Below are 21940 nucleotides of genomic sequence, written 5' to 3'. Positions count from 1 at the left end.
GTTGCAGCGCTGAAAAAGCATTTTTTTGTGATTGGCAAGCGGCCACGCGTCATGAATTTTTCCGTAAAAGGTGAAAAAAAGGTACTCTTTCCGCGTGGCTACTTTCTCTAAAGTATTATTACTAATTGGTTTGTTACGCCATGATTATGTCGCAGTCATCTGGTTGAATCTGCTATTTCATTGAATGAAACCATTTAATTGAATGACTATAGAGCAACTCTTTAACGTTTGGAACATTTATCGTCAAAATTAAAAACTCGTCAAGTCTTTCACTGTAAATTAAATGGTCTCATTCTATGAATTCGCTAGTCATTCAATCAAATAGCTGATTCAACCAGATGACTGCGACGTATACATATTACATACTGCATAGACACGGGCCTATCTTTCTACTTCCTAATTTTCCACATTTAAATATTCGCGACATCGCGATGCCTCACGTGTTTGTCTCTGATAATTCAAAACTCTTTACCTACCTAATTTAATTGTGTTCAATTTTACTTTAAGTACGTGAATATTTTTAACCGACTTCAAAAAAGAAGGTTATCCATTCGACGCGTATGTATGTAATATTCCCAGAACTGCCCAATTTTCATATATTATGTTAATTGTTAGTCTATATCAGCATCTGAGCAAATGTGCCAAATTTCAAAAGTGTATGTATGTATGTATGTTTTTATGTTTGTGCAAGTATATTTCCGGAACCACAAGTCCGATTTAAGTGATTCTTTTTTGTTCTACTAGGTATTGTTTAACTTAGGTAATAGTGCAAGTTTTATCAAAATAATAAAAATAAAAATAAAATAAAAAATGTTTTATTTCTCAGTAGATTTTAAGAAAATACTTTCAGAATGTTAATATTAGCTACGGTGCCTACCACGGGTTCGGGAACTATCCCGGCGAGAAGAACCGGCGTAAGAAACTCGCACGGGGCCCACTTTTTTTACCAAAAAAAAGTGAGGTAAAAAAATTAATCTAAATCGGTGCAGTAGTTTTTGAGATACAGAATTTAAAATACTATAATGGTAAAAGTTGTTGTGCCACCACTGTACTTCGAAGAGTTTTGCTAGTCGGCCGCCACGATGTGATATTCCCTCACTTTCCATCTCACCATGTGAGTCTACTTTTATACCACTAGGGAGACTTTCTAGGTTTTCTCTGGGTTTTATGGAAATGCTGTTGCCACTCCACACTCAAAAATAATATACTTACTATAATGGCGAAAATAATAATTATATATTCACTACCACGTTGCGTGTTAATGAATTAATCAGAACCGTTATTTATACTAAAATTATTTACGGGCTGAGTCGGACACTAATATATTATTATAATTTCACTCATTAAGGTAAACAATAAATGTTCTGCATCAGATTAACTCACACCGCAGGCACACACGTAATATATATCTTTGATTACTCGCACGCCATTTAAATTAAAACTATTACTCTTACAACAATATTTTTATGGAATAAATAATATTATTTTAAGTTCTTATTATTTAAATATAAGGTAATGGGTTAATCTTAGTTTTTCAGAAGATGATAAGAATTGGTAGGTCAAATGAAGGAATCAAAAATTTCATTGATTGTTAAAATAAGAATTTCTGACCTGTAATTAGGTCCAATTTCACCAACGTCTTTTTGTTAAAAGCTTGTTAAAATGTCTCCTTCATTCATATAAAAACGAAAGAGGTAACGTGATACTTATTCGAGCATTAACTTTAACAGTCGTGAAATTGGGCCTTCACCTAATAGCTAAATGGACGATTTTAAAATAGTGGCGTTATGAAAGCCATTCAAGTCATTATTAAAGCTAAAACAATTTAAAAAAATATATAAATTTTTGAAAATCCAGAATTTTAAAAATAACCTATTTAAAATTTAATTCTTCACACATTCTCAACTAGCTTATTGTTTTAAAACTGTTTTAATACAATTGTTTTAATAAAATGAAGATTAACATAATATTAATTTAACATTAAATTTATTGTATACAAAATAACACAAGACACTTATTCTAAAAAAAATGAGATGGTAAGACGCCACAAATATTCATATTAAAACAAATTACAAATTAATGAATTTCTAAGGTAATGTTCAAAAATAATTGAAAATTATACCAGCCTTTTTTGTATATTTTTTTAATAAGCATTAAACACTCAACGACAAAAGAGTCAAGACGGCAGATGACAGACAATTATTATTCTTCACGTCGAGCTAAATGATTTACGGTGTGTTGTTCTCACCACCCTTGACACTATATCAAAATTTATCTGAGCCCCAAAACAATCCTAATACCCTTTTTTACATTCACGATGGGTAACCATAAACGAGTACCAGTAGCACAAGCCGCACAGGGAAAATTATGCAAAAATTGTAGCATAGTAAAAGGAGGGGAAGAACCACCGCGCGCGGCTTGTATGTGTGCGCCATAGTATCAATGCGTCGCCACGTACGGCACACAACAAAATCTCGGCCAGTTTTATAAGGCTGGTACCGCCGAGATTTTGTTGTGTGCCGTACGTGGCGACGCGCGACGCATTGATACTATGGCGCACACATACAAGCCGCGCGCGGTGCCTTTATATGAAGATAGCTTACTTCCCCTCCTTTTACTATGGTTGTAGCAGAGGGCGCTACCAGGGCCCCCACTACCATATTATGTGCAAAGTGTGCAATGCACACGGGCGCCATCCTCTAATGGCGCTCAATCGCCATCTTTAGGGGCGCCAAAACCAAGGACCCAAAAAATTTGCCTAAAGGGGCGCCAAAATCCTTTTTTTTTTGCACACAGGCGCCAGTAGCCCTTACGGGGGCCCTGGGCGCTACTTGCTCAAACAGTAGATATAATCTGACACAAAGACATGATGCACACATCATATTAGGGTGGGTTGCACCGACTTACTTTAACCGTAACTTTAACTATAACAAAATGTCAAATGAACTGTCGAATTTCTAGTAAAAGTCGCAATATTTGACGATAACCTTAACCTTTATAACAATGCCTCTGGTGCAACCCATCCTTAGAATATTGTCAGAAGCTTTGTCAAAAGTCAAACGAAACTCTGTGCCCCTGACCTCCATTATACAAGTACGCTGGACTTATGATACCCACCTGCTTTTTGTACCTATTTGAAGCGGAATCAGCGCCCCCAATGCGGGGAAAGAGAACTAAATTTGTCGTAACCACAACCAATAACAACAGTTTGCATCACTAGTATTAGTTCCAAGTACTCCCACTACTGCTATCAGCGCCAATATGGCGACTTTCAAACGTCATTTTTACATCAAATTTAATTATCTTCCCCCGCATCGGGGGCGCTGATTCCGCTTCAAATAGACACAAAAAATAGCTGTTACTTCAAAGGGTATCATAAGTCCAGCGTACTTGTATAATGGAGGTCAGCGGGGCTAAAATGGTCACATTTCAGCAACTCCTCTCAGTTAATGGAATCAGGCGTTACTTTGCGGAAATCCATAGTTTAAAATATTTAGTATATTTTTTTTTTACCAATATTCCGCGAAAACAACTTCCACCTTTAAGTAAATGAGTGAGTGTACGAATAGGTATGCGTACAGCACCTCCCTCCTCCCACACTGCCTATGCGTACACTCGCATGCAAGAACCTGCAAACACTACCACCACACAAGCAATAATGTTGGCAAATCCGTGCAAGGCCCCTCACCACCATGCAAGTTGAAAATCTCCGGAAAAGTTGAAAACACCGGAGCATCCTCAGGATGTGGACTCTACGACTTGACGGACGTTGTTCGTCCCATAACAGATAGACATAACCATCACGGAGTTTTCTGTAGACCTTTTCAATGTGTACAATACTTGGTACATTATTTTGATAAATCTCGTAGGTAAATGTGAAAGTATCATCTACATACCACTTGTAGAAGGTGGGTTGTACAGGTGAGGACTCAAGGGCTAACTTCTCAAAGTCTTCCATAAAAATATCAGCCACAACAGGTAAAACAGGTAATCCCATCGCTATACCATCTACTTGCATGTAGAAGTCATAATTTCACAACATATAGCCAGATGTAAGGTAGTGTTCTAACAAGTCGGCATATTCAACCGGTAAGTCATTCTCTCTAAGCCTTTTTGTAGCAATTTCGATACACTGCTGTATTGGTAGGCAAGTCAACAGGGACTGTATATCGAAACTGACCAGTTGCTCATTGTCTCTGAGTCGTACTGAACTGAACACACACTGGATCAACCTCGCCATTACATAAGATTTGATAAGGCACAAGTACTGGCAAAAGAACCAAGATACTGCCCGAAAATGATACGCGAGGCCATAGAAATTAAAAAACACCCTAATTTTAACCGCGATGATGGTTGGGTGCTACCATCTTGGGATCCAGTGATAAACAAACTAAAGCACAAATCTAGGACACCTCGGCTTCAAGACACTGTGAGTTCGTTCTGTGTAGATCGGAACGCAAACAAAAATTGATGAATCTTCGGGTAGTTGAAGAACTTCAATGAATTGGACGCCTGTCACTCACTGGACTGTCCTCAGTCCACCCGTGACCACGGCCGCTGTAAAGCAGGCGAAATGTCGGGATTAATAAAAGTGCTCCGCGACAAAATCCGTAAGTGTTTCAATCTTATAATATCATGATTGATATTCGCGTAAATTTAAGAAATCATAAAGCATTTTTGTTTGAATACAACACTTAACTTCACAGTCATTTATAGAAAATCGGCGCGTTGTACTTGTACCACGTGGTACCGCTGCAAGCATACCATAAAGGGCTCAGCAACGCACAAACGGCCGATATGATATACTTCGTCATACTTATAAATTTTGAGAACACTTCTAAGTCGGCCTACTGGTTCATTATGTTTATTGTGCTATAACCATCAATACACTAATTACTTTGTCTTGTGATTTTCGTGGTACCAATAAACTCGTAAGCAATATATATATGGGACAACACATAGATTACTTACACGTTACACGGATACCCTTATTACGCCCAGCCAGGATTAATTAACCTGTCAGACACATCGTCAGCTATTTACACACGTACGTCATTACCACCCCATGCTCAAAGTGAGGAATCGTTAAGGAAACGGGACGCTTATAAGCACGCGAAGTTACAGCTTGATTCAATGCACCATGGGAGAAACCGATTTATACGCATATTATGCTGGACCATAAAGTTAATATACCTAGTGGAATAGAGGAACAAAGGGCTGAGCAAGCGAGATGTCAGTAACACTGCGTGGTAAAAAGAAACGAAGTGATACAAGACTTTCATCTCTTTGACAGTCCAGTCGGTACCATAAAGTTAATATACCTAGCGGAATAGAGAAACAAAGGCCTGAGCAAGAGAGATGTCACTATCAGTAACACTAAAGAGACGTGTGATACAATATGACAGCAGCACTATTTTTTGACGTCCAGTCTGCACGTGCCGCACGTTGACAATTTAATCTCATAGAAATCATATTCTGATTTCGTTTAAAATAGTGCATCTATCTATGGCGCTAAGAAGCTTTGTCGAATATCTAATGAACGTAAAAGCATCGCGCATAATAAGGCACCTACAGGCTTTTGATGGATCTTACAGGTCAATAGGAAATAATTCGCTATCATTTTGATGAAGAAATTGTTGCAAAATTTTGCTTTAAGTCTCTAAACAGTAATTTACCAAAATTGTGTATTGTTATATTATAGTTATTATATTATGTATATTAATATTTTGTGTACAATATCATTATCCATACTAATATTATAAATGCGAAAGTATCTCTGTCTGTCTGTCTGTCTCGCTTTCACGCCAAAACTACTGAACCGATTGCAATGAAATTTTGTACACAGTTATTCTAGAGTCTGAGAAAGGACATAGGCTACATTTTGATGTGGGAAAATATTTTCATGAAAATATCGATGAAAATTAATTCGCATTGCGCGTGGCCAGCGCTCATCCCGGGGGTCCTGGGTTCGAGTCCCGCAGGCGGAACAAAAAGTTTTCAATGTTCCTGGGTCTTGGATGTGTATTAAAATAATATTTCAAAAATCTTAAATATATTTTATGTATAATATTATAAAAAATCCAGAAATATATCGATGCAATGAACATTTTAGTTCTAATACGATTCAACAGATGGCGTTTTATTTTTTACTTCATTGTAACATAGAACTAATCATACTTATTAGTTACTAGCTGTTGCCCGCGACTTCGTCCGCGTGGACTTTAGTTTATAGCGCGCGGTGTCAACAAAATTTGTGTCAAATTTAAAAACTTTTTAAAACCCTGGTAAGTGGTACCCCTCTTAGGGCCGCGCTACACCGAAATGGCAGCGCTGAAAGTGCTCGCCTCGCTGCCGCCATTCCGGTGTAGCGCGGCCCTTAATTAATCCATATACCCAAAAACAGCTGTGCAGTGTGCACATAATCTATACTAATATTATAAATGCGAAAGTATCTCTGTCTGTCTGTCTGTCAGTCAGTCTCGCTTTCACGCCAAACGCCAAAACTACCGAACCGATTGTAATGAAATTTTGTATACAGATAGTCTAAAGCCTGAGAAAGGACATAGGCTACTTTTTTACTGGAAAAAAGGGTTGTCAGGGGGTGAAAATGCGTAAATTTGTTCAAATTAAGTTAGTTCCAAAAATTTATAATAAATGGCGCCGTGCGTCTTCTACATCGCGCTGACGCTTGCTCAAAAGTCTTTCTATAAGAGGTGGTATCATCTTACATTTAAGTTTCGATTTTTTTCGATTGTTATATCTATAATTCTACGGTATAAAATAACTCAGTACTTTATCTGTGCAGTGACATAACCTTAAACCTATCAATGATAAATAGTTTATGGGTAAAGTTGTGTAATTGGGGGCTAAAATATAAGCTTTAAAATTTGGCATGAAATATAAAGTTTAATATAAAAAAATGAAATACTTATTGTGTGCACACTGCACAGCTGTATTGATTTAAGGGGTACCAGGGTTTTTTATAAAAGCTTTTGACTCCAATTTTGTTGACGTCGAGCTATATACTGAAGTCCACGCGGACGAAGTCGCGGGCAACAGCTAGTCAATTTATATAAAACTGGACATCCTAGACAAGATTCCTATGTTCCTTTCCTGCGACCCAAAGTATCTCCACACCAAATTTCAGCAAAATTTGTTCAGTTGTTTGGGCGTGAAGAGATAACAATCAGACAGACAGACACACTTTCGCATTTATAATATTAAGTATGGTTTAATAAGGGATAGCAAGGTGGTGCTGGGTTAGAGGCACTTGCAATATATATAGTTATAATTTTGTATATAATATTTTAACAAAATATCAGTTCATTATATTATAAGCAAGCATATTTATTTGTTTAAGCATATCAATTTTTCACATACCACCTACTTCGAATGATATTACTTTTCTAAATTTTTATATAGGGTGTAACAAAAACAAGTGATAATACTTTAGGGTGTATGGGGAAACTCATGACGCTTGCCCATACAAAAGTGAAAAAAATCGTTCCTCTTTTAGAGCTGCTACTTTCACAGTGAACTCTCTACAAGGAACATGTACACACCCTTAAGTATTATCACTAGTTTTTGTTACACACTGTGTAACGCTCAAATTTTGCAGCCGAATAACCATAAAAATAATTTCGGCATTTCATTTTATATGAAGCTTAGCGCGTAGGAATATTAAAATAAGTGGAGGTAGAAATAAAATGTTGTTCAGATAAAACAGAGTCAAACGTTTGATACTCCATAAACAAATACAAACAAAACCGGTTACAGATTATTATGTGAAATTGTGAAATACTGAAATGACATTTTATTACTTCGAATACGAATGCGCGGTAACTTTCTATTTATTCGCAGTCGATTGAATGAAATATTAAATATTCTGATATTAAAAACTTTTTAGTGAAATACAAATGAGAGATCTAGCACCTTGTTTGATAACGTACACTTTTGCATTTTAATATCTAACGTAATCTAATATATACAAAATAAGTCGGGTTTTCTTTCCTGACGCTATAACTTCAGAACGCACGAACCGATTTCCACGGTTTTGCATTCGTTGGAAAGGTCTCGGACTCCGTGGGGTCTACAGAAAAAAAATCAGAAAAAACTTCAAGAGAAAAGCAGGAAAACAGGGAAAATCATTTTATGGCAAAACAACGTCTGCCGGGACAGCTAGTCGTTATTAAAAATTGTAAAAATGTATGTCTGACTTAAACTTCAGCAATTTAGATGAGAAGAACTTTGACCCGGAAAGCCAAATAGGATAATTTTATCATTGCGGAAACACTTAGGGTTCGCCTCTACCGACGCTGAGAAACGCGAAATCTCTGCGAAACAGGAATAGATCGAGATGCAATATAACGCACTGTCACTGGTGAGACAATAAATAACCGCGTGCGGCTTGTATGTGTGCGCCATAGTATCAATGCGCCGCCACGTACGGCACACAATAAAATCTTGGCGGTACCAGCCTCTAAAACTGGCCGAGATTTTGTTGTCTGCCGTACGTGGCGACACACATACAAGCCGCGCGCGGTGCCTTTGTATGAAGATAACTTACTTCCCCTCCTTTTACTATGCTAGAGGCGTTAGTTTATTGACTGATTATAATTTCCACGCAAACTAAATAGCGTGAAAATGTTAAAATAATCATAAAAGGAAGCTCTCGCAAAGCATATAAATAGGTAGTAAAAAGCATTTTATCCCCATATAATAAGGTTAAAAAGAAATACATAGGACGGCATTATCGTTTTACGATAAAGTCATTTACTTAATTAGAAGAAAAAAAATACATAAAACCTGTTACCTCGTCTAAATTGATTGTGGTTCCGTATAACCCGCTCGGCGTTTTTTCTTGCGATGTAGAACCACTCGGACGTGTTGCTCAAGTACTTGTACTCGACCGCCAGATCCTTCGCCAAGATCGGTCCCTCGGGGAGGCGGTACGCGAACGGGCAGAACAGCTGGTAGTCCTTATACTGGTATTGGTCGTAGCAGTTGCCGGCCGCGAAGACGTCGTCGTCAAACTCGACCATGGAGAAGACGCTCGCATGGAGCAAGTACTCGTTGTGCATAACAGAAGGACCCGCGTACTTCCAAAGCCGCGTCAGCATATTCGCTCTGTTCACTGCCACGTCCGCTTCCACCCTGAACCTCTCCTGCGCATACCTATCTACCACACCCTCGCCTAAGTTGAGATGGGTGCCGGCTGTACAATTTTCACCCAGCAAATGCTGGGTCTCTATTAACCTAAGGAACTTAGTGACTACGTCCTCGTGAACGCTGTGCCGCACTGTCACGTTCTCCAAGTCGGTTTCGTTTATCACAATTTCTTTGACACTCACTTCGACTTCGTCTGAAGTTCGTTGGGTTTCGTTATCGTAGCTACGTTCTAAATTTATAAAGTGTTCTAGCAGCGAGACGTCATCCGTGTCCCTGCTCCCTGTATAGTTTCCAAAGTACTTTTGGAAGGTGTCCGGCGCTTCTCTGTAGCCATCCTCGTCCGGCGCGCCGTACGGCCGAAGCGCCGACACCACCGGATCCTCTCCGGATTTGTCGATGCTTTCTGAAACAAAGAAACAACATGTTACGGAGGTCTTTCAAGCGAATTTATCACACTCTGCAAAATCTTGCCAATAATTAAAAAAAAAGCGTGTGTGCCGAGCACACGTCTCAAAAATCGTCGCCTTACTTCGTGACGATATCGCCATGACGCGACCTTGAAATTTTACTCTCAACGCACCTAAAGAAGTTTCACTTCAAAAAATCATAATTAGATAGTCATATTATCCATGAACAACGCATAATGGCTTCGTTGTAAGTTTTCGATGAACTTGTGTTATCGGTATCAGACAACAGAATTCAAACCCGCGACCTCCGGTTTTAGCGTCGAGGCTCTAACCAAATCTTCCACAGAGTAAAATCTTATAAGCATCAGTTATAATCTGTATATCCTCCTTCCTTTTGAAGTTGTAATGGCAAGCCCGAGGCGACGAACTACACCTGTTAAACACATCGATACCCGACTATTATTAACCCGGGCTTATCCGCGCGATATGTACGCCGTAAACGCGGCTCAGAGCAGAGCTTGTAAAATTCGCTATCTCGCCCCATAAAAGAGGATTTTGTTTATGAGCAAAACAAATCGCGACTTTCATTACGAGACGGAGGCAATTGATGACTGGGATTTATTTATCGACACCAATTTCGTTGGACCGTCGCGTCTACGCAAATTGATAAACTATTTTCTATTGCTAGAATTTACGTTTGATTCTACTGTATTTGTTGTGATAAAGTGAATGTGTATTAGTCAGGGAGGCCAGTTAGGGTACCGTAGTCAACCAAGTTTTGTTGATTACAGAACCCTAAAACGGAACCCTAACCAGTAGATTTTTTGTTTATTGGTAGGTTAATAGTTGTATAATTTAAGAGTAACTTTGTCATACTTTAGGACCACCAAATCAAATTATGAAATCCTTTCTATCTCTGTTAGCTACCACTTTCAAGATTTTTCGGAGATAAAAATGTTGTTTGCTTTTCAACATGAAGCTACTAACAAAAAATTTGCTTGATAGTAATAAAAAAAATATTCTAGGGCTCCCTGACTATATTATAAGGTGTTTCTTGAAATTACTTTTTTATGATTTTTGGCATTAAGAATGTGAGTCATTAAGCCATAGTATCGAGTGACTCTTCAAGACTTGGCTCGATAACTTATTGAAAAGGCAATCAATACGCCTATAGCTGGCGCATAATTTACTGTGGACAACGCAACAATTTATTTTAAATCATCGTCATGCGTTTCCAACACTTATTTTTAATCACCGCTAAATATTTCTAAGTAACAAATTAAGGAATTCAATTGAAATATATAAAATAAATACTCCAGTTAGTCACTAAAATCAACAAACCTCTACCCAGAGATATAAATAGAGCAGCTGGCAGCAACCGCGAAACGGAAGGGCCGTGTTAGAACCTTCGCAAACTAATTCTCTTGGAGTACGGAATTAATTATTACGTTTTACACGTGGGAGAGCCATGCTTCGGCACGAATGGGCCGGCTCGACCGGAGAAATACCACGTTCTCACAGAAAACCGGCGTGAAACAGTGCTTGCGCTGTGTTTCGCTGAGTGAGTGAGTTTACCGGAGGCCCAATCCCCTACCCTATTCCTTTCCCTACCCTCCCCTATTCCTTTCCCTTCCCTAATCTCCCCTATTACCCTATTCCCTATTTAAAGGCCGGCAACGCACCTGCAGCTCTCTGATGCTGCGAGTGTCCATGGGCGACGGAAGTTGCTTTCCATCAGGTGACCCGTTTGTTGAACGAACAAACGGTTTTTTTTTATGAAATAAGGATTTCATAAAAAAAACTGTTAATAATTGCAAAGTAAAATTTTACGATTTCGATTCATCGCAATATACGAACTGGTTTTTATGAAGATAATTGCTTGGTAAAGATCCAGTGGGCACCAGGATCTAAATATGGTAGTGTAGATGACGTCCGCTACTCCGTTGCGCCATAATTCGTTTATCGTGCAGGAACCGTTCATTTTTCCAAGATCCCATACCCAGCAAAATCGGTTCGGCCGTCAGCGGTTTGGGAGCGAAGAGGTAACAGTTAGACTGCGCCTGTTTAGTTTACAGTTCAGCCGGCACTCTCTGAATGTAACCTGTTGTTATTTTAATAATATAATAATAAATAATAATATCTATGGACGCTTTACACTACGTCAGTCTGGCCCCGTGGTAAATACCTGAAGGACTTGTTTTACGGGTACCAGACAACGGAAATATATTTAATACTTTTATACAATACATATAACTATTTAAGATTTTTATTATAATATGATACACATATTTAACACACATCCATGACCCAGGAACTTTGAAAACTTTTTGTTCCGTCGGCGCAAGCCAACCAACCAACAGCCCACCAACTGAGCCACAGACAAATTTATATATTTTGTCGTCTATACGTACCTTGATACGAGACACTGCTAAAGCATGTAAAGAATTCAATAATTTCTTTGAATCCACATTGATGTAAGAGCTGAATATCTAGAATTATATGATCCTAGATAATATTATCGCACTCTGCAGTTTGTTATTTTCGGTCGTTGTAAAAGTCTGTTTTACAACTATTCGGATGTAGTGCCAAACAACTGTATCAAGTTTATCCAAGTGCCAAATAATAGGAAACAACAGACCATAAAATTGCTTTATACCTACGAAGAATACACATACTCAGGGTTGTTATAGGCGTGCCATTGTCTGTCTCTTTCTATCATTTCTTGACTTCAAGAGAAAATTCAATTTTATTTAATTTATTTATTTAAGTCAGGCATCTTGGCCCATATTATAAATACCTTATAGACTAACATACATACTAAAACTAACACTAACACTAAAAACGTATTGTCTGCGACGTGACGTGGGGCGCGACGTGTTCGGAAGTCATCCTCGGAACCTCTCGGACCTCGGAATTTAATATTTATTTTCATTTAATATTTTAATATTATTTACCTATTTTCATATAATAATTTCAATTAAGGTATTGTACAAAAAATGATTTTTATATTTTATACTAGTTGATGAACTTCGTTACGCAGACGGTTATCGCACGGAAACCGTACATTTTTTGCGGGATAAAAGGTATCATAATATAACATAAATTATTATATCCTTTCTAGGGTCTCAAAGTATCTCCGTTCTGGTTTAAGCATGAAGAGGTAACAGATAGACAGATACATTCTCGCATTTATAATATTAGGATATAGGTTGTTGCAATGTGCATTGACCTTAATTTGGACCGCAACACGACGCGAAGCGTAGATGCATTTCTAAAGTACTGAATTGACAGATTTCAATTGCGTGAGACGTCTTACAAATCTATCAAAAAGCGGTACGAACCTTTGCGGCACAGGCCATCTTGATTTTTTTTCACAATTTCAGAGCACGATAAAAGTGGTATATTTAGATAGAATACACTTATACAACCAAAAAATGTTATATAACATGGTATCCTAAAGTGTCACGTTTCCGAGATATTTAGAAGTAAAGATCGCTATATGAGTCCAAAGGACACAAATGGCGATCTTTACTTCCAAATATCTCGGAAACGTGACACTTTAGGATACCATGTTACTTAACATTTTTTGTTTGTCTAAGTGTACTCTCCAAATATACCACTTTTATCGTGCTCGCAAATTTTGAAAAAAAAATCAAAATGGACGGCGGCTAGATATGCCAGGCTCCATACAAAAATGTTCAAACCCCTTTAGAAATGCATCTACGCGTCGCGTTGCGGTCTGAATGGACCCTACACCGTATAAACGCCATTCAAACTAACATGCTAACACTGCACCGTTGCACACAGTATTTCGCTTTAAGAGGCGTTAGGCTGGTTTTACAGTCACGCGTTTCGGCAGCGCCGTCGGAGCGCCGCGCGTTCGAAGATGTATGGGGGTAGTAGTAGCGTTTTAAAGTCGCGCGCTTGAGCAGCGCCGTTCGTCCATACGTTTGTTAGGCTGGTTTTATAGTTAAGCGTTTCGGCAGCGCCGTTGGAGCGCCGCGCGTTCGAAGATGTATGGGGGTAGTAGTTGCGTTTCTAAGTCGCGCGCTTGAGCAGCGCCGTTCGCCCGTACATCTTAGAACGCGCGCGCTCCAACGGCGCTGCCGAAACGCCGAAACGCTTAACTATAAAACCAGCCTTAGTCGTTACCGACTGAGGAGCGCTTGAGATTAATAAAACCATGAAACCAAAGCTGCGGCGCTTTCATTAAACTACTTTTTGCTTTTGAGAGACCCATTGACTCAAATCCGCGCTCTGACCCGTTCCATTTAACGTTTAAAATTAATTCTTATTTAAAAATTAAATAAGGCAATCGTTGAAATTCGACGCATGTTGAAATTTTATAGTTACTTTTTTGTATACTTAGCTCGTGCACTAATGCGAATGCAAATTATAACAAAAAATTCAACAAAACTCTACAAAAAGCAGAAACAATTTGAAAGTATATTTAAATTAAGATACTAGTTAACACCCGCAACTCCGTTTGCGCCAATATTAGTTTATCGTAAGGGCAGCGGGAACCGTACATTTTTCCGGGATAAAAAGTATCCTATGTCCTTTCCCGGGACTCAAAATATCTCTATACCAAAACAGATAAAGACAGACAACCAGACAAACTTTCGCATTTATAATATTAGTATGGATATGGAATGTCTTTTAAGCGCTCGAGATAGCCAGTGATCGAAATTCGATGTAAGAGAGTCGAGCCCTGTAAAATGGGATAACGAAATTGAAACACATGTCACACAATTCACTGAAAGGCTGCTCGGGATTCAGAAATATATTAAGGTAAGGGATTTGTCACTAAAATATATTCGTCCGGGATTTGTATGAAGAATCCAAGTTAAATTAAGTATAGCTTTAGGAATTGGGCCTTTATTTAGTTATTGGAAAACAAACAGCTTTTTAACACATAACATTTACGATGGCCACTTGCCATTGGCTTCAAGATTGTATTGGGAACGTAGATACTAGATAATCGACTTTGCCCATGATTGACGTTGTGCAGGATGTAGATCGCGCAATCACCTTAACAATCATAGTCCAACGTGAAGGGTCCTTAAACATTTTTATTCATTCCGTTACGTACATACAGCCCAAGCTTAATATAAAAGTGTGTTAATAATAAAAATGCATCGCATCGCCTCGTCACGTTGCAATGTGAACGGACCCTAACACTATTGAACGAATGCAATAGAAGTCTCGCCCACTTTCCCGCCAATTGCGCGCTGACAGCCAATTCCCCCCATGAAGAAAGATTCCAATTTTAAAATTTAAATGGATTCTATTAATGCACCCGCGCATGCGCTAAGTTGAATGGATGGAATCACAATGGTATTAAGGTAATAGCCTATTATGATGCCTTTCAATATCTAAGGAAAGTTATAAATACGTTGCCAGCGCGTCCATAGGAAAAACAGTTACAAAATAGAGAATATTATGCAAAGGTCGGAGCAGAGGGCGTTACTGAACATACAGTAAACTTTCCGTTCGAAATCTGACATGTTGCACACATACCAGAATATTTACAGAAGTAATACCAAGCTCCCACACAGGTTTCGGTGACGGTGGCCGGTTTTATTAAAATCTTTTCGTTTTCTCTTCGTTATAGAATCGCCGATGATAATAGAATTGACATAAGCGTTCGTTAATATAACGTTGACGTTCGAATCGTCGTATGTCAATACTCAATTCCATCCATTTCGATCGGCGATTCTATAGCGAAGCGAAAACGAAAAAGTTTCGGCTAAATGCCCAGGCCAGCTACGCAGGAGTAATTTTATAGTGCCCAAGTGTGTGCGCAGTACACAATAGCACTCTCTATTCCTTTACTCTCATAACCCAGTGGGACGGAAGACCGACACGACCGGCGAGGGATCAGGCACAGGACCAACTTTTAACATGCCCATCTGACGCATGGATCATCTTGCTTGTCAGACAATCAGGTGATCAGCCTGCATTGTCCTAAACAAACTTGGAAATAACATGTTTCCAACGCGGGAATCGAGCCCACGACCTCCGACTTCCGAGTCAAGAGCCGCGCTCTATACCACTAGACCACGGAGGCGTTTTTGAGACAATTTACAGAAGTAGAGTTTTGCCGGGAATGTGAAAGAGTGACGTTGTGTTTTTGTATTATTTTCGTAAAATTGTGTTAAGTGTGTTTTTAATGTCTAATATTGGTAGAATATTGACCATTAGATATTTTTTATTCTGTTTTAATCGTTTAAAATCCTTACGAAATTAATATTAACAAATTAATCAATCTAACTTAGTCTAACACAATGAATGTTGCCTATTTTTCTGCTTGATGATGTGCAAGATGCAATCCGGATTCAATTTTAAGACGTGAAAAAATAGAACGCAAAACGCAGTTCAAGTAATGAATAATTGGTTTCTAATTTTAATACAAATAGTGCATTATAGATTTTATTTGGATGGATAACACTTTTCATTTTATTAAAAAATGCTCTACAAGTTAACTGGCACTGAACATTTTCTCATAATATAATCTTTCTTATGTATAAAATTCTCGTGTCACTATGTTAGGCCGCGTACTCCTCCGAAACGGCTTTACTGATTTTAACCAAATTTTATATGCATATTCAGTGGGTCTGAGAATCGGCTACTGGGTACTTTTTATATTGATAATTGCATTTGTTGAATAAATAATAGTAAATTATTACAACTCGAGACTGACGGCGACCATTGTTTGTGCGACGAGATAGCGATGGACGTTGCCATGGTGACATACTTATTTAGTCACTTCAATAAAATAATACAGGCGAAATACTTTATACGGTATGGCAAAGAAACGTTTGCCGGGACAGCTAGTAATTTAAATTTAGTTTGTTATTATTTTTAGCAATATTCCGCGAAAACAACTTCCACCTTTAAGTAAATGAGTGAGTGTACGCATAGGCATGCGATGCGTACACTCACTCATTTACTTAAAGGTGGAAGTTGTTTTCGCGGAATATTGCTAAAAATAATAACAAACTAAATTTAAACTATGGATTTCCGCAAAGTAACACCTGATTCCATTAACTAGCTAGTAATTTATGAAAATAAACTATGAAAATTAAAATGAATTTTCTTAGTCTGGCTAAAACTTGAGCACGGCTCATTTAAGTCTTGAAATATTCGTGGTAGTCCAGGGAAAGTTTAAATATTAGGGGGGAAGTGATACAAATTTCAAGATTCACGTAGTATTAAATATTTCCTTAAATTATACTTTAAGTGGAGTGGTTGAGGTTTTTTACTAAAGTCTTTAATTTAGTAAAAAAATTAAACTGAGGTTTTTTATTAGAGCTTTAGATTGGTCAAATACCAGATAACCAATAACAACCAATCAAATGCATAACCAATAACCAATCAGCAGCGCTGATAAGACAATCAATCTCCTTTTAGAAAGCCTGAGAAACGTCAGGAACTCAAAAGTGAGGCCTTCTATGTGATTTTCCTCGACATGCCACGTCATGTTACAGGGTGTAACAAAACTAAGTGACAATATTTTTTTTCATGTTACGAACCACAGGTTTTTTCTTTTATTTCATAACTTTTTTCTTTTATTTAAAATTAAAAAAAACTGATTCGTAACATGAAAGAAAAAAAAGTGATAATACTTTAGGATGTAATAAGTACCCTATATCGAGTTCGCTGTGAAAGTATCAGCGCTGAAAGAAAAACTTTTTTTACTTTTGTTTATGGGAAAATTTATGACGTTCGGGCACCCATACTATAATCATAAATAAAAATATTACATCTTGTATAAGTCTTTTGTAAAAATAAAAATCAAATCAAATTCATTAATCATGAATAAATCTATTTCTGTAATTATTTCTCTTATTTTATTTGTTTCTAACAATGAAATTAGTTTTCATTGTGGTTTCTTAATATTTCTCGGTTTGGTAAATCCTTCGGGGATAGAATAATTTTCCAACTTTGTTTCTATTGTTCAGTTGTTGTAAATTTTAAGACTGTGAGATTTACCGTCTCAGATTTGGTTGCCTTGACGCCTACTGTATTTTTGCTCTGCTGATTAGATTTAAGTTAATCGATCTCTTTTTGACCAAAATTAGAATAAAACCCCTCTATTGTTAAGGGCAGGAAGGCCGCCAAAAGTAGGTATTATTTAGCGCCAGGGCTGCGTTTGGAACACTCCGTTCGATCCAGGCGGAGCGGCGGGGAACATACTTAAGTGTATGTCACTCGAGGAAAAGATGTACCTTACCATCAAGGAAATTGATTCCTGGGCAGTTGACAGACCAACGTCATTTGGTCGGATCGTGACAATTCAATGAATAATTGTGATCTGTCGGCTGGGTTTGACGTAACGCGACCAAACTACGTAGGTACCCTATCTGCCTATCAACTTCTCATTTTTGCATGTGGACGAAGCAACTGCACAATACCGTACGAGCATAATATTTATACGTTTTATCACAACAGCTTTAATAAGGTAAATGATCGCTGCCCGCTGGTTCCTCGTCTGCACATTTTGACTAAACATAAACGTAAATAGCCGCGTACTGACCAAGTGACTAAAATATATTCTTATATATAAAATTCTCGTGTCACAAGTCACAACTCACAATGTTAGGCCGCGTCCTCCTCCGAAACGGCTTTACTGATTTTAACCAAATTTTATATACATATTCAGTAGGTCTGAGAATCGGATACTGGGTATTTTTTATATTGATAAGTGCATTTGTTAAATAAATAATAGTAAATTATTACAACTCGAGACTGACGGCGACCATTGTTTGTGCGACGGGATAGCGATGGACGTTGCCATGGTGACATACTTATTTAGTCACTTCAATAAAATAATACGGGCGAAATACTTTATACGGTATGGCAAAGAAACGTTTGCCGGGACAGCTAGTAATTTATGAAAATAAACTATGAAAATTAAAATGAATTTTCTTAGTCTGGCTAAAACTTGAGCACGGCTCATTTAAGTCTTGCAATATTCGTGGTAGTCCAGGGAAAGTTTAAATATTAGGGGGGAAGTGATACAAATTTCAAGATTCACGTAGTATTAAATATTTCCTTAAATTATACTTTAAGTAGAGTGGTTAAGGTTTTTTACTAAAGTCTTTAATTTAGTAAAAAAATTAAACTGAGGTTTTTTATTAGAGCTTTAGATTGGTCAAATACCAGATAACCAATAACAACCAATCAAATGCATAACCACAATAACCAATCAGCAGCGCTGATAAGACAATCAATCTCCTTTTAGAAAGCCTGAGAAACGTCAGGAACTCAAAAGTGAGGCCTTCTATGTGTTTTTCCTCGACATGCCACGTCATGTTACAGGGTGTAACAAAACTAAGTGACAATATTTTTTTTCATGTTACGAACCACAGGTTTTTTCTTTTATTTCATAACTTTTTTCTTTTATTTAAAATTAAAAAAACTGATTCGTAACATGAAAGAAAAAAAAAGTGATAATACTTTAGGATATAATAAGTAACCTATATCGAGTTCGCTGTGAAAGTATCAGCGCTGAAAGAAAAACTTTTTTTACTTTTGTTTATGGGAAAATTTATGACGTTCGGGCGCCCATACTATAATCATAAATAAAAATATTACATCTTGTATAAGTCTTTTCTAAAAATAAAAAATCAAATCAAATTCATTAATTATGAATAAATCTATTTCTGTAATTATTTCTCTTATTTTATTTGTTTCTAACAATGAAATTAGTTTTCATTGTGGTTTCTTAATATTTCTCGGTTTGGTAAATCCTTCGGGGATAGAATAATTTTCCAACTTTGTTTCTATTGTTCAGTTGTAAATTTTAAGACTGTGAGATTTACCGTCTCAGATTTGGTTGGCTTGACGCCTACTGTATTTTTGCTCTGCTGATTAAAGTTAATCGATCTCTTTTTGACCAAAATTAAACCCCTCTATTGTTAAGGGCAGGAAGGCCGCCAAAAGCAGCGCCAGGGCTGCGTTTGGAACACTCCGTTCGATCCAGGCGGGGCGGCGGGGAACATACTTAAGTGTATGTCACTCGAGGAAAAGATGTACCTTACCATCAAGGAAATTGATTCCTAGGCAGTTGACAGACCAACGTCATTTGAATGAATAATTGTGATCTGAAGTGTGGCTGGGTTTGACGTAACGCGACCAAACTACGTAGGTATCTATCCCATCAACTTCTCATTTTTGCACGTGGACGAAGCAACTGCACAATACCGTACGAGCATAATATTTATACGTTTTATCACAACAGATTCAATAAGGTAAATGATCGCTGCCCGCTGGTTCCTCGTCTGCACATTTTGACTAAACATAAACGTAAATAGCCGCGTACTGACCAAGTGACTAAAATATATTCTTATAAAATTCTCGTGTCACAACTCACAATGTTAGTCCGCGTCCTCCTCCGAAACGGCTTTACTGATTTTAACCAAATTTTATATGCATATTCAGTGGGTCTGAGAATCGGCTCCTGGGTACTTAATATATTGATAAGTGCATTCGTTGAATAAATAATAGTAAATTATTACAACTCGAGACTGACGGCGACCATTGTTTGTGCGACGGGATAGCGATGGACGTTGCCATGGTGATACTTATTTAGTCACTTCAATAAAATAATACGGGCGAAATACTTTATATAATATGGCAAAGAAACGTTTGCCGGGACAGCTAGTTTAAATATAAACGAATATAATTTTTGTTTCGATAGAATCCGGACTGATTCAAATCATTAACATAGTAGAATAGGTTTCTATTTACTGCACAAATCTTTAGATTCACAAACAATTGAATTTCAATTGTGTGAAATGATTGTTTAGCATCATCAATCTTAGAATACCTGATCCGGACGGTTTTGTCTGAAGATTAATGTTGAAAGTTGCGATGCTGAAGATAATAAGGGTTTTGAGGTTGCGTTTTCATCGTACATTTGCACTGATTGAAAAGATTGTTATAGAACTGTCACTCTTTTATACTTTGTGTTCCAACCATAAAGTTAATATACCTAGCGGAATAAAGCAACAACAAAGCGCTGTCAAACGAAACCGAAATTGATTTACGTCTGTGTGTAAAACTTTATTTACGTTACACAAGCATCTTTCTAAGAGATTAAATTGGCAACGTGCCGATAAGTGCCGACTGGACGTCAAACAGATGAAAAAAATTGGTTCTGCTGTCATGTATCCAGTATCACGCGTCTCTTATTACCACGCAGTGTTACTGATAGTGACATCTCGCTTGCTCAGGCTTTGTTTCTCTCTTCCGCTAGGTATATTAACTTTATGGCTCCAACGATCCTACTAAAATGTGGCGAAATATAAAGAAGAATAAAACATTAAGTATATCAGTACTAGCAGATCCGACAAATACTGTTTTGCTGTATGGAATTATAATTGACCAGATGACGCCGGCAACTCCGATGCGCCTAAATTAGTTTATCGCGCGGGAACCGTACATATTTCCAGGATAAAAAGTATTCTATGTCTTGTCCCGGGACTCAAAGTATCTCCATACCAAATTCCAGCAAAATCGGTTCAGCTGTTCGGGCGTGAAAAGGTAACAGACAGACAGACACACTTCCACATATTTTATAATATTATATTAGTATGGATTTTACTTCAGCCGTTTTCATTTCAGACGTTGTCCTGCAGACGTTGTTTATGAGAAGCGTATCTCTATACTTTGATTGCATCTCATCTAATTTCGATTAAGATTGCCGTTTTAGTTGTTTTTGGGTGTTTTTTTTTATGAAATAAGGGGGCAAACGAGCAAACGGGTCACCTGATGGAAAGCAACTTTTTTTTTATGAAAGAAGGGGGCAAACGAGCAAACGGGTCAACTTCCGTCGCCAATGGACACTCGAAGCATCAGAAGAGCTACAGGTGCGTTGCTGGCCTTTTAAGAGGGAATAGGGTAATAGGGGAGGGTAGGGAAGGGAATAGGGTAGGGGATTGGACCTCCGGTAAACTTTTTTGAATGCACTGCCACTTCTTGGTGGAAATTCATGTTCAATGAAATAATTATACACTTTCCTTGCACTTATTCCACTTTATTCTATTTTAACAATTTTGTAATATCTATTAAAGTAAAGTGGAATAAGTGCAAGGAAAGTGTATAATTATTTCATTGATGTGACGTGTAAAATTTTCGATCAGGGAACAGGCAAACTACTGAAAAGGCGGTAAATTTCTACCATAGCCATAACAGTGATGCTTAAAGCTAAGCTTTATTATATCGTTATATGAATATTACATGGACGGGGTAAAGGAGTGGCCCGATAAAATACATTTATCAAACCCCAACACTCTTTTATGGACCTAGATTTTCCGAACATTTTCTTAGAAAATAACCAAGTTCGCAGTCAGTTACAT

At 37.7% G+C, this 21940-nt stretch overlaps 1 protein-coding gene across 1 annotated transcript in view; it reads right to left on the bottom strand.

Annotated features, from left to right (window-relative positions):
* Positions 1-21940, bottom strand: part of LOC121730164 (probable G-protein coupled receptor 158) — a 193799-nt gene that overhangs the window by 81815 nt on the left and 90044 nt on the right. Inside the window, exon 2 of the mRNA XM_042119080.1 lies at positions 8813-9571. Within this exon, the coding sequence (XP_041975014.1) occupies positions 8813-9571 (759 nt within the window). The remainder of the gene's footprint in view (positions 1-8812; positions 9572-21940) is intronic.

Source organism: Aricia agestis, chromosome 9, assembly GCF_905147365.1.
Source record: "Aricia agestis chromosome 9, ilAriAges1.1, whole genome shotgun sequence".
NCBI lineage: Eukaryota > Metazoa > Arthropoda > Insecta > Lepidoptera > Lycaenidae > Aricia > Aricia agestis.
Note: the sequence above shows the minus strand (reverse complement) of the source record. Positions and strands in the feature narration are given on the sequence as shown.